Source organism: Eurytemora carolleeae, unplaced genomic scaffold (genome assembly GCF_000591075.1).
Source record: "Eurytemora carolleeae unplaced genomic scaffold, Eaff_2.0 scaffold83, whole genome shotgun sequence".
Taxonomy (NCBI): Eukaryota; Metazoa; Arthropoda; class Copepoda; order Calanoida; family Temoridae; genus Eurytemora; species Eurytemora carolleeae.
In genome coordinates this window covers 92,531-106,605 of record NW_019396027.1, presented here as the reverse complement: position 1 = coordinate 106,605, position 14,075 = coordinate 92,531, and the positions used below count along the sequence as shown (strand labels likewise).

Below are 14,075 nucleotides of genomic sequence, written 5' to 3'. Positions count from 1 at the left end.
AAAAGAAACAATTGAGAAATAAACACTTTTCGAGTGAGAAAAACGAAGTTATCCTCAACATTTTTTGATCAGATAAAGGTTTAGATTGTAAATCAGACATTGCTAGCTTGGCATGGAGATTCACATAACATTACACTTTAAGTTTCTTAAGCCATGACTTTTATTGTCTTTCTTCCCCGCAACATTTTTTCGCGAATTTAGTTCAAACTGTTTTCCAATTAAAACAAGCTTATAAAATGTAAAAAGAAGTTTTTATTTTATAAATGTTAACCTTGTTGTGGATGATGATACACTTTTATTATTCGAGATTTTTTCCGGCATTTTACACCGAGCTGATGAATGACCTAAACAAAATTCATTTCAAATTTTTAACCAAAAAAAAGAATTAAATAATTAACCTTTCAAGTCTGCCCTACTCTGAAACATTATGAAACACTAGATTACAAGAAAATTAACCGTGCGATTTTGTAACCTCATGATTATTCAAGTTTTGACATACAAGCTCAGTATGAGATTATTTGGATCCATATTAAAAAGTAAAAAAAAGTATTCTCAATTCTTCCTCAAAAAAAAAAGTTATGGTTGAAGGCAATGTTAATGATACTTTTAAAAAATTCACAAAACTGTTTTTTTATAAATTAATTTTTTCTGCGAAACCAGTAAGAAAATTAATTTTTTTCTATTCCAAAGTTTCATAAATAATCTCTTGATTAAGGAAAGAGTTGATTGTGAATGATATAAACAGGAAACATTTTGGAAATCCCAAGATCAAGTGCGGGCATTCACAAGTGAATTCGGAGTACATGATTATTTAAAAGTCGTCGATCAATTTCAATATTTATTGGATTACCCTGTGAATTCTGTATAGAAAAGTTAATAAGCCTGATTCTGAAACGAATATCATATATAAATATATATACATATATATATATATACATATATATATATATATTTGATATAAATATAATATCCAATTAATTCAAGAAACCTAGTAATAAATATTCACATAATCTACAGAACAGTATTTATCACAGAAAACATAAATAATTTGTTTTAAGTTAAAAAAATATTTAAAGAGATACGATAATAAAATCAAATGATTTCTCAGAAAATAATGAAAAAAATAATGAAAAAAATTTAGGAGCGATCAAAATTGGAAATTTTTGCTTGGAAAAAAACCTAGTGTTTCTATCCTAAACATTTCAACCACCAATTCAATTTTTTCGAACCCCCCCCCCCCTTTATCGTTTGCAAAAAATTACCTTTGAAACTATCTGAGTGGAAAACTGAAGTTTTTCTGTACACTCGTTCTGTAAATCATTCATATTTTTTCATTTCACACATCCCGATACAATTTAAAATACACAAAAAATCTATAGAAAATTTGCATTAATTTTCTAGACTTGGTCGACTTTGAAGTGTCACATCCTCATTTAATTGGATTTAATAACCCGTTTATACTTTTTGTGCTTCCTCTACATTTACGTTCCATATGATTGATTTTTTTCAAAATTCAATTGTCCAGATAGTTATTAGTAAGTAAGAAAAATTAGACTTTCTCTGTAATATCTTATTAATTTTACCACTTTTTTCTTATCGGCGAGCAGAATTCTTTTCATTCAAGTCAAAACTAAGCAAAAAGCTTCTCTAATTTTCCAAAATTGCGGGCTTTTATTATTTTAAGTCATAATTCGGTTTTGTGATTTATAAACTATGAATTTTCCTGAAGTTGGGTTCCATTTGAATTTGAAATATTTGAAGTTGAGTTCTGCTGAAAAAAAAATCTGTCTATCTGTCTATTTGTCAATCTGTCTATCTGTCTATTTTTCTATCTCTCTATCTGTCTATCTGTCTATCTGTCTATCTGTCTATCTGTCTATCTGTCTATCTGTCTATCTGTCTATCTGTCTATCTGTCTATCTGTCTATCTGTCTATTTATCTATCTCCCTATCTGTCTATATGTCTATCTGTCTATCTGTCAATCTGTCTTTCTGTCTATCTGTCTATATGTCTATCTGTCTATCTGTCTATCTGTCTATCTGTATATCTGTCTATATGTCTATCTGTCTATCTGTCTATCTGTCTATCTGTCTATCTGTCTATCTGTCTATCTGTCTATCTGTATATCTGTATATCTGTCTATATGTCTATATGTCTATCTGTCTATCTGTCAATATGTCTATCTGTCTATCTGTCTATCTTCCTATCTGTCTATCTGTTTATCTGTCTATCTGTCTATCTGTCTATCTGTCTATCTGTCAATCTGTCTTTCTGTCTATCTGTCTATCTGTCTATCTGCCTATCTGTCTATCAGTCTATTTATTATCTGTCTAATTGTCTACCCATCTTTTTGTATATCTGTCTGTCTGTCTTTCTGTCTGTCTATCAGCCTGTAAACGCCATTCAACTCGTTTTCATGATTTACCGACCTTGGGTCAAATGCCATAGGGTAAAACGACCAAGGGTCACCTCAAACGGTCAAAAACGCGAAAAGGGTAAAAACAACAAAGGGTAAAAGGACATAGGGTCAAAAAGTGTGACAAACGGGCAAAGTTTTAGCTAGACTGTTTTTGGTTAATTTCAACTATTTTTATGTTTATTAGAACTAGTAGCCGTAGCGCTTGGCCCCCTACCCTGTCCTAGCTTCAGCGCTCGGCCCAGAAATTGTCTTTGCCTAACCTAACCATGAAAAAATACATATTTTTATTTTATGTTTTAATTTTATCTGTAATACTAGCCGCAGCGCTCGGACCCCATAGCCTGTCCCCATAGCCGGCCCAGAAATTGTCTTAACCTAACCTAACCCTGAAATAATACATAAAATATTTTTTTCTATTTTGACCCTTTGTCGTGTTTTAGACCGTTTGTCATTTGACCCTAGCTCATTTGACCCTATGTCGTTTGACCCTAGTCATTTGACCCGTGTCCTTTGCCCCTAAGTCGTTTGACACTATGTCGTTTGATACTATGTAGTTTGACTCGGTTCGTTTGACCCTAAGTCGTTTGACACTATGTCGTTTGACCCGGGTCGTTTGACCTTAAGTCGTTTGACCCTATGTCGTGAACCGTTTTCTTGCATGAAATGAAATTCCTGGTGGAAAATATTTCAAAGTTAAATATTCAACGGTTTAATGAACAAACTTTTACCGAAGCAAATATGCCAGTTTATAATTTAAAACTGTTCTGTAAAGTTGAACAATAATTACCTGGATATTTTCTACAATAATTACCTGGATATTTTCTACAATAAATACCTGGATATTTTCTACAATAAATACCTGGATATTTTCTACAATAATTACCTGGAAATAAATACCTGGATATTTTCTACAAAAAAATACCTGGATATTTTCTACAATTGTGTTTACTAGAACATCTGTATTGCAGTGATTTGTGGTTGAGGTCTTGGCATCTGAAATAATTATTTTTGCTAATAAATCCTGTATCTATGTTTCCTGTATCCTGTGTACTCTTTATTGTATCCTGTGATCCTGTGTTCTCCTTATTGTATCCTGTATTGAGAATTGTGTATCTAAACTTATAATTGTTTCATGTATCCCCTACTCTGTATTTTTCCTTCTGTGTGATGTCATGTAACTTACATCCTGTATCCTGTATCCTGTATCCTGTATCCTGCATCCTGTATCCTGTATCCTGTATCCTGTATCCTGTATCCTGTATCCTGTATCCTGTATCCTGTATCCTGTATCCTGTATCCTGTATCCTGTATCGTATCCAGTATGCGTTATCCTCCTGTATTTATTTATTTTGATTAAAAAATTATTGAAAGCGGAAAATTAGTATCTGATAATTTGATAATCTGATAATCTGATAATCTGATAATCTGATAATCTGATAATCTGAATCTGATAATCTGATAATCTGATAATCTGATAATCTGAAAATCTACATATATTTTTATGTGCAACAATATTAGATATTGAAAAAATAGTTCTTTAAATTATTTTTAAACCATAAAAAAGGAATTCATAAACTTCAAAAAGATTTTTCGTTAATTAATTTGTTAAACTTACTTGAGCGGAGTTTTTCGGATGAAATTGCTGTGCTTTTAGTTATATCCTCGTTTTGAACCGCCATCGGTAGTAAAGTGGTGGAGACCGGTAATTCAATAGAAACGGCAGTAGGCATCAATTGTAGACGTTCAATGCTTCCAGGACTAGAAATAGATTGAGTGAAAACTTATAAAAAATAATGATTTTTGTCTTTACTTTTTCTTTTAATACGAAATCTAGCAAAGAATTTTGTAAATTTTAACTGTTGTTATAACTTAAATTCAATGAAAATGTCTGTTATAACCGTTTTAAGAAAAATATCTTAATCGGAATTTTAAGTTTAAGGAAGGAGTAAGAAAAAACATTTAATGTAAAATGATTAAAAAAACACTGAAAATAGTTATTTTAATGATAATGATAATTATAATAATAATAATAATTATAATAATAATAATAAAAATAATAACAAATACCATATATTTCTTCCGGAAGATATCTGCAGAGCGAACCTTGCAGTTTCTGAATGGAACTGATAAACAAGCAAACTAAACATATCTAGACATTGCATCTAGAAACTTTAAAAATACCATTCTTCGTAAGAAAAGTTTTTTCAAAATCTAGAATAACATGCCAGTGCAAAACATATTACAATCAAGGTTATAATGCAAGGGAAGTTAATTGCAGTTGCATATACTCTGCATACATACATTAAAACCAGTTCTCTCTGGGCGGAATTTGTAAACAAGAATAGATGCATCAGTGTTCGTTTAGTATCCATGGAGGTACGTTAAAAGCATTAAAATTTGATAAATTTGATAATTCACATAAAAGTTTCCTATGACCAGAATAGTTCATTGATTTTTTATGTGAAAGATGGATCCTATGTAAGGCTTCGACATCCGTCTTGTGTTTACATTACCGCCCAGAGACAGCACACTGAAGTACAAAAGATGCGTACACCTCTAAAATAACTTTCCTTGCATTATAACCTTGGGTCGAACGAACAAAATAATTCGATGCATTTCAAAACAGAATTCACGTCACACTGAAGTAAAATCCACGTAAAATTGAAATATTATATGGTTTTTTATCAAAACTCATTTTTTTAAAGAGCTTTTGAGAATAACATAAATATTTTTAATTTATTATATGTAACAGAATAAATAAATAAATCTAAACTAGAGGAGCAATGGAGTTGCAAAGTCGTAACTTTAATGTCAATTGACATGAGGGTTGCTTGAAATACCGCCAACACTCCCTTTAGGTGTGTGTTTCCATCTATTCTATGTTTCAATGTTGAAAGATTGGATAAAAAATCCCAAAGATAATTCTGTTGAAGCAATCAGAAAGTTTTGCGAATCCAGGAGTAAACTTGGATGGTCGACAACTAATTAATATCAACCTGTTACAAGGGTAGTAAAGGAAGTGTAGTTGTATTCTAGTCGACAACTAATTAATATCAACCTGGTACAAGGGTAGTAAAGGAAGTGTAGATGTATTCTAGCCGACAACTAATTAATATCAACCTGGTACAAGGGTATTAAAGGAAGTGTAGATGTATTCTAGTCGACAACTAATTAATATCAACCTGGTACAAGGGTAGTAAAGGAAGTGTAGATGTATTCTAGTCTACAACTAATTAATATCAACCTGTTACAAGGGTATTAATGGAATGGAATAATTAATTTGAAAATTATTCAAGAGGTATTACAAACAAATGCATTGTGCTTTCTGTTTTTAAACATTTAAGGGTTCTTATACCTTAATTGTGCTCCACTAGAATCTGACTTATTATAGCTTAATTGTTCTCCACTAGAATCTGACTTGTTATACCTTAATTGTGCTCCACTAGAATCTGACTAATTAAACCTTAATTGTTCTCCACTAGAATCTGACTTATTATACCTTAATTGTGCTCCACTAGAATCTGACTTATTATACCTTAATTGTGCTCCACTAGAATCTGACTTATTATACCTTAATTGTGCTCCACTAGAATCTGACTTATTATACCTTAATTGTGCTTCACTAGAATCTGACTTATTATACCTTAATTGTGCTCCACTAGAATCTGACTTATTATACCTTAATTGTGCTCCACTAGAAACTGACTTATTTTTCACAATGCAGAATTTTATTTTTATTAAGTCATTAGTTTTAATAAAATAACGTTTTTCTACAAAATTTTATAAAAATCGTTGTGAACAATTCTTTTAGTTATCAAAGCAATTTTGTATAACATGTTCATTTGAGATTCTTAAACGTATAAAACTTTTCTTGTCTAAAAACGGACATTTGTAATGGTTCATAGCATAGAAATTAATAGTTTTTCTTTATTTATATTTTTTTGTACATATTTTGCGATGCTATTTTCTAATTTTATGATAAAGAGATTTAAAACTAGCCTCAAACTCTAAGGAATTGAGTCTTTGCCACAAACTCTTGTTTTATACAATCTCGTTTTTTCTGCAACGCAATCTCGTAGACCTTAGATATTTCAAAATTCGAATTCTTTTTGATCAAATTATCTAAGGTTTAAAATATTAAAAGCTTACATTATCAGGTTGCAAAGATATTGAGATTAGAAAATTTGTGTTTTCTTTCCTAATCCTGGTGCAAAGCTTGAAATATCAAAAGTCTACGACATTGGTTGCAAAGATATAAGGAATGTGAAATTAGAATTTGAGGATGTTGAGGTAAGAATTCAATTCCTTTAAAGCATAAACAAAAACCCGATTAAAACTTTTGAGAACGCGGTTCCATTTTTAAAATTTGCTGATTATAGGAAAGAACCATCGCTTCGGGTTCATAAACACCATACTGCTACTGCACTCCTGGTGTTCCTAGCTTTTAATTGATATGCATAAAGCCATAGTTAAAACATTTTCATTTTTGGAGGTCATTTAGGTCATTAGAGGTCGTAAGAGGTCATTAGAAGGTCAAACACTGGATTTGTTGCTGCTACTGTGTTCCCTGGGTTCCTAAATTTCGTTTGATATGCATAAAGCCATAGTTGAAATATTTTCTATTTGTGGAGGTCATTAGAGGTCATTAGAGGTCATTAAAATTCAATTTAATTTCATAGTTGGAATTTCGATCACTATTTAGGCGTTCAGCCAAAAAATGGAAGATTTGAACCAAAAATGAAGGCAGGCCCCCCCCCCCCCCCCTACATCAAACATGCCAACTCCACCATCCCCTTTATTAAATAAAAAAATTTATCATTACCATTTTTTATCTAATAATGTCTTTCTATTGAAAAAGAAAAAAAATCCGAATTAGATTTAATAATTATAGTTTTTATCAATTTTTAATCTGGAGCTTTCAAGACGTTTTGAGAAACTTGTAAAAAGTCAAAACAAGCCATAATTGTTCTTCAAAAGAAATTTCTTAATTATAAATCATTAATGAAAACAATACTGTTTCTTTCGTTGCGAAATTGAAACTTGTTCAAGTTTAATTGATGAACAAAATCATCACGAGAAATAGAATGGGTGACAATTTCCAATGACATGGCATGTCCGGTTCACAACACTAGACTTGAAAATATGTTTATCTTAAAATCAACGACTAAGAAATTCTTATTTTTTGTTGAAAATTGAGTAGAAGGAAGTCGATTGAAAAGACTCACTAACCAGCGGTGTAAAGAGTACAAGCCCATGAAAATGTCGTCATGTATGTCACAAATTTCAGAAAACTAAAGAGTACAAGCCCATGAAAGTGCCTTCACATATTTCACATATTTCAGAAAACTAGAGTACAAGTCCATGAAAATTCCGTCACATATTTCACATATTTCAGAAAACTAAAGAGTACAAACCCATGAAAATATCGTCACATATTTCAGAAAACTAAAGAGTACAATTCCATGAAAATTCCGTCACATATTAAACATATTTCAGAAAACTAAAGAGTACACGCCCATGAAAATGCCGTCACATATTTCAGAAAACTAAAAAATTTCCGATTTCAAACGCGGTTTAAAAAAGATTGAAATACTCCCGAAAAAAGATTAAAATATTTTCAAAATATAATACAGTTTGCATAGAAAGAAATTGAGTCTTTGCCACAAATTCAAATTTCCAATCCAAGATAATCTTTACAAACTGATGATGTAAAGCTTTGATATTCCTAACTTAGATCCTTTGATCGATCAATTACAGAATCTAAGGTCTGCGAGGAATTGGAAACTCATAGTTTGTAGAAAAGACTCAATCAATTAAAAGACAGCGTTTCTGCAAATTAACAGCGTTAAAATTCATAGAATAAGCATAACTAAGTCACGGTGCACTAAGCCAGTGGGGTCGGTCAAATAGGCTTAGGATTAGGCCGGGTACTATAAAAAGTCTGAACGCGCCGTGGGAGTTGTCATGGTTAGCCCTCCGACGGGACTATGCCAAGAAAACTGACCCCTGTCGTATGTTAGTCTGGTTAGGGCGACGTATTGTACAGAATATGGTCAAGAACCAGGCTACCATAGGATCGGGTCAGTACACGTTGTTATCTGGCAGGCCAGTACAAACTGGGCACAGTGGGCAGGCCCTGTTCAAATTCAAATTTACTACGGCCCAGAGTGAATCAGGAAAATAAACAAATCATATAAAACCTGATGAAGTTAGTCTCAGAGAACGAAAAGGAATCAATCAAAGTTAATTTTGTTTCCAAACTGATAGAGGATTTAATACAAAGAAAATAGTTTTTGATCCAACCATGGCAAGCAGACAACTTTATAAATATATTCCTTTTCTAGAATTCTAGCCAACTCGGCCAACTCTTTTCTGTTTTTAATGATAAATAATTTCTTTCAAGTATTCTAAAAAATGTCTAAAAATCAGAAGGTTTACCGATAAAAAGCATTCAAAGTTGCTGAAATTAGAACTAATTTTTGTATCAAAAAACTATATAGAATTAGATCAGCGCTAAAAATGCATGTCTACAAAAACACGACCCCCCCCCCCAGTCTTTTAGGTTAATTTCCATCTTGTTTGTTATATAAAGAATAGAAGTAGGGTCTAGTGGTTACTAAGAGAAAAGTTTTATATATGTATTCATTATATAGGATGTCTAAAAAAATAAGTTTTTTTACTATTTGTTTGTTGTTTGTTTAATTACCCTTCCTTAGATTTTGAATATTTCAATAGTTTTGTATTTTTCTTTAACTCCGGGTACTATACAGGACGCGTGTTTAAAATAAATTAATAACGCTTTTTTGAGACACTCTTGTATGCTCATCCGACCAAACTCAACTCTATACAGAAAAACAAGGGAAGGAACACCGACGGTGAATTTAGAAGGACAGATTATTTTTCAGGAAGATGGGATAGGGTGCCCTGTAAACAGAATCTGTTGTTTAAAAGACTGTAAGGGCATTATCAAGTAACCCGCCATCCAAAGATGGCTATGTCCGATTTCCAACATTAGATCCATGCATGTTTATTGTTTATTTTCATTTTTTCAGACATTTTTCAGATTAGTCAGAATCTATACGAGTTAAGGACTATTAATGAATGACCTACATTTAGAGAGGGTTAATCACGATTCACAATCGCGAACTTAAAAATTTAAAACTTTGATGCATATCTTAAACTTTAAAATACATTTTCTTTCTTGTTTAAACAACACCAAAAGTTTTGTCAAATTTCGCAATGCAATAAAATCAGTCCAGGGAATCTTTGGTAGAAATTCAGAGTTCATCTTTGGGTTTCTTTAAATTTTTTAAAAGGATATTTCAAACATATAGTGCTAGAAATATCTTTATGTATGAAGGTGCTAAAAATACCTATCACAGTTTTAGGAATGTCCATCACAGTATTAGAAACGTACAGAAAAATATTATAAATGCCTATTCATAGTTTTAGAAAGTTATAAAAATAAAATTTCAAAATGTCTCTGACAGTTTTATAATGCCTATATGACAGTTTTATAAAGTTTATGATGGATTTAGACATGTCTATTGCATGTTTATAAATGTCTTTTTAAATTTAAGAAGTTTCTAATTCATGTTTATGATCAGAAGTGTCTATTTTATTTTTTAAATGTCTATTTCAACTGCAGAGATGTAAAATGTCCAATACAGTTTAGGGAATGTCTTAGAAAGTTTTCCTGAGAAATATGACAGCTAAGGTGCTGGTGACCGCGACTATTAAAAGACCTGTTGACTGCCCAAGTCTATTCATCCTGAAAAAATACAGTCGTCGATCGTATATATCAATACGGTGGTTGTCGTATATATCAATACGGTGGTTGTCGTATATATCAATACGGTGGTTGTCGTATATATCAATACAATGAAGAAAACTTTCTATTTTGATATTGATTACCACCAAGCCAGCAGAAATACTAAGACGTTGTTTACTTGTAAACTTGGAATTTGAAAAATGGTTGTTAGGGATCAAAGCATTATTATTAAAAGTCGTCTTCATAGTATTGATATAATCGACGACCATTATATTAAAAATATGTTTTCCATAATGATGAAAATTTATCTTTATTCAAACATCTAGAGTGGATTAATGTTTGCTAAATTTTTAGAGGTTTGTTTAAATTTCAGGAATTAGTATTTGCGGAAGAGTTTCCACTTCGGCAGATCTGCTGATTAATAAATTAATTAGTTATGGCCCTCGTATAGGGGTAATCCAGGGGTCATCGGTTCTTGGGTCCTTTTTAGATATTTTTGGTTCTTACAGGGACTGAGTGGCAGATCCGATTCACAATTTCCCTTTTTAATCTTAAACTAATAACAATGAAAACATATCGTTTTTTCTTATCTTCAAAATCTGCAAATTATTTTCCTGAAGAAACCACTATTAAAAATAATCAGTTTTCCAAGAGAAAAAGAAGGTTATCTCATTTATCATTAAAGGGTTTGCTAAAAATCGGAGAAACAACTCTTTAAATCAAGGTTTACTTAAACTAAGTCTAGACTTTACAGTCCCAATAATAGGCTCCCAAAAAATTGCGATGTTTATCAAAATCAAGCGTTTTAATTACTATTATTCTTGCCAGAGTTGAGCTACTGAAAAAAAAGTCACAGAAATGCAAAATATGTAATTATCAAATAAATCCATGTTTTTGCTTATTTCTGCAATTTTTTTTGCTTAGCCAATTTTTTGGCAAATCTGAGCCGGCGATTTAAAAAATTCAAGAAAATACGACTCGGGTCTAAGCTGTTGTTGAGCCTTATTTACGGCTCGGGTTTTCGTATTTAAGTTGCCTCTATTTTTCAACAGAATTTAGTTCATAAAACCGGTTTAATGTTGTATTTGGCGGATTTTCATAGTTGGAATTGGTGCATTCCGAGTTTTGATGAGAATAAGACCTAATAAGGGGTGAAGACGACATTTTGGAAGGAATTAGCGGATTACTCTTAAGTTGGGATAAGAGAGAGAAAAGAGTATAAAAATCATCATTAGAATCATTCAATACTCTGAAACATAATCCTGCGCCTAAACTTGCTCTGTTTGATATTCAACCCTCTATCAATATGTTTTTAAATAATAATGAAAAAGATTGAAACAACTGCTGAATATTTTTAATGAATTTTTTTGTTGTTTACCTTGGAGTATTGGGATTTCATCTTTTTATTTGCCTCGACCCATTATTTAGAACTTTTTTCTTCATCTCATTTTATTTCTCGCTTCACTCCCTTTCAAACCTAAATATAATTTTTTATTAGTTTTCAGAAAAAAATGTATAAGGGATTGCTATTTGCTAGAGTTCACTCTATAAACTATAGGATGCAAAAAAGGAAACTACACAAAATCAATTAGTTAGATTAACGGACTACATGAAAATGTTTTAATTAATTCATTTTTAACGTGAAAATTTAATTGTTTTTTTATTTTGTATTCTAATATTTTCAAATTTGAGAGTTAAGCTGTTGATATTCTTGGATTAGATTAGGTGTGACAACCTATCTACATTTAGTCTCTCCAAACTGAGAAATTAAACCCAACATTTAGTTTCTTGTCGTCTTTTCAATTATTATAGTCTTTTAAAGGGATACTTCACAGTATTCGAATCAGGGTTCAGGTTCTAGCTTAAGCGTTGAGTTGAGTCATTTCAATGGCACTCTAGTATGCCGAGTTCATTAGCGCCTGATCCAATGAGGGTTCAGTCATGTGTTTGTTGTCTATTCTGAACCAATAGAAATTGCATGGCGGTAACATCTATCTCATTATCCAATTAGAGATAAATCCTTATATCGGCGCTACAACAGTAAATGGAAATATTTACTTCTACTGAAACTATAGTGATTAGTGATGGCGACGCCTAAATCTGATGCCACAACTTTTATAGTTGTGGCATCTAGATCTCTATAAACTTTAAATAATTTTCATGCAAAAAGATAAAAACAAAGAAATAAGATGATAGGGACAGGGTAGGTTTCAAAATAAGATGACAAGGACAGGGTAGGTTTCAAAATAAGATGATAAGGACAAGGTAGGTTTCAAAGAAATAAGATGATAGGGACAGGGTAGGTTTCAAAGAAATAAGATGATAGGGAAAGGATAGGTTTCAAAGAAATAAGATGATAGGGACAGGGTAGGTTTAAAAAAATAAGATGATAGGGACAGGGTAGGTTTTAAATAAATAAGATGATAGGGACAGGGTAGGTTTCAAAATAACATGATAGTGACAAGGTAGGTTTCAAAAAAATAAGATGATAGGGACAGGGTAGGTTTCAAATAAATAAGATGATAAGGACAGGGTAGGTTTCAAAATAGCAAGATAGCGTTGAAGAACATAGATATGTATATATATGAATATTTATGCTTTTATCTCTCCCAGGATACAGTTGAACTGTTAAAGTTAAGTATGGAGACGGGACTCTAAATAGTTTTATAGGAGCAAATATACAGGAATAAAAACATGAAAAACATCGTGTCATATAAATGTTAACACCCGACTAATACATTTAAAACTTCGTACAGACCTGGGCAGTCTAGCAGGGTGTTAGAACAAACAAAAAACCCCAAATGTTTACATATTTGAACTTTGTATAAAAAAAGTAATAAAATAAACCTATTATAATATGAATTACTTGATTGGGGACCAAACTATGCAAGGAAACTCAGTTTTCTTTAAAAAATTATTGTGGATCTAGAGAATTCCTCAATCAAAGTTTAAGGCAAATAGGTCTATGGCGTCGATTACGTGCTCTAATCGGACATACAAAAAAAAAGACAGACACTTACATAGAAATAAATAAATTCAGTTAAATATAAAGGATAAAAATGCCAATGGTGTCCCTTAAGAAACTGAACATTTGTCAAATACCACTATAGTTTCAATAGAAGTAAATATTTCCATTTACTGATGGCGCCGATATAAGGATTTATCTCTAATTGGATAATGAGATAGATAGAAAGATAGATATTACCGCCATACTATTTCTATTGGTTCAGAATAGACGTTTGTACGGTCCGACATTGGTAACGTCCGATGTTTGTGGGTACTGGTAGCATATATTTGATTAAACTGTGTGATTTAGTTTTTATTCAACACAAATCTTTCCAATACCCAAAATTAAACAATTGTGTTTTGTGTTTAAAAAAAATCACCATTAAAGGAACTGTAGACGTCATTTCAATCAACCTCCTTTTAAAAAATTTAAATTGTAAATGTTGTAAACTTACAACAAAAGCGTCTAAAAATGTTTTCTTTTATCATGATTCCTCCTGATTTAAAAAAAAACATTTTAACCTCACTCCCCCCCCCCCCTATTTGTATTATAATTCTGTATTCCAGTTCCTTTAGTTAGAATTATGAAGGAGGTTATAAGAAACTAAGAAAATAAAATTTTCTTTAATTATAATCCTCAGATAAAAAAACATAATTTTATATCATCATGATCTCATTTTTTGACATTATATTTATGAAAAGGTAATATGCGGAAAGTATTTACTTTCATTTGTTTATATTTTATTGTGGAGAGAACCAAACAATAGTGAAACCACTGTCGTCTTTGCTCTTCATGTTTTATAATCTATTTACTCACTAATATATATCTATATATATATTAGCTTTCTGACCTAGCAGCTTAAACTATTTTTGAAAAA

The 14,075-nt window shown here is 31.4% G+C and overlaps 1 protein-coding gene across 3 annotated transcripts in view; it reads right to left on the bottom strand.

The window, feature by feature from the left end:
- LOC111717720 (uncharacterized) overlaps positions 1-14,075 on the bottom strand; it is a 55,243-nt gene that overhangs the window by 19,694 nt on the left and 21,474 nt on the right. For 2 of the 3 annotated variants that reach the window (XM_023493276.1, XM_023493224.1), the window contains exons 3-10: positions 11,570-11,668; positions 10,117-10,191; positions 4,488-4,559; positions 4,036-4,178; positions 3,343-3,413; positions 1,724-1,771; positions 1,263-1,310; positions 272-344 (exon numbers count right to left, since the gene is read on the bottom strand). In XM_023493276.1, the coding sequence (XP_023349044.1) occupies positions 272-344; positions 1,263-1,310; positions 1,724-1,771; positions 3,343-3,413; positions 4,036-4,178; positions 4,488-4,559; positions 10,117-10,190 (529 nt within the window). In that variant the 5' untranslated portion in view covers position 10,191; positions 11,570-11,668. The remainder of the gene's footprint in view (positions 1-271; positions 345-1,262; positions 1,311-1,723; positions 1,772-3,342; positions 3,414-4,035; positions 4,179-4,487; positions 4,560-10,116; positions 10,192-11,569; positions 11,669-14,075) is intronic. The other variant, XM_023493343.1, reaches the window with a different exon arrangement.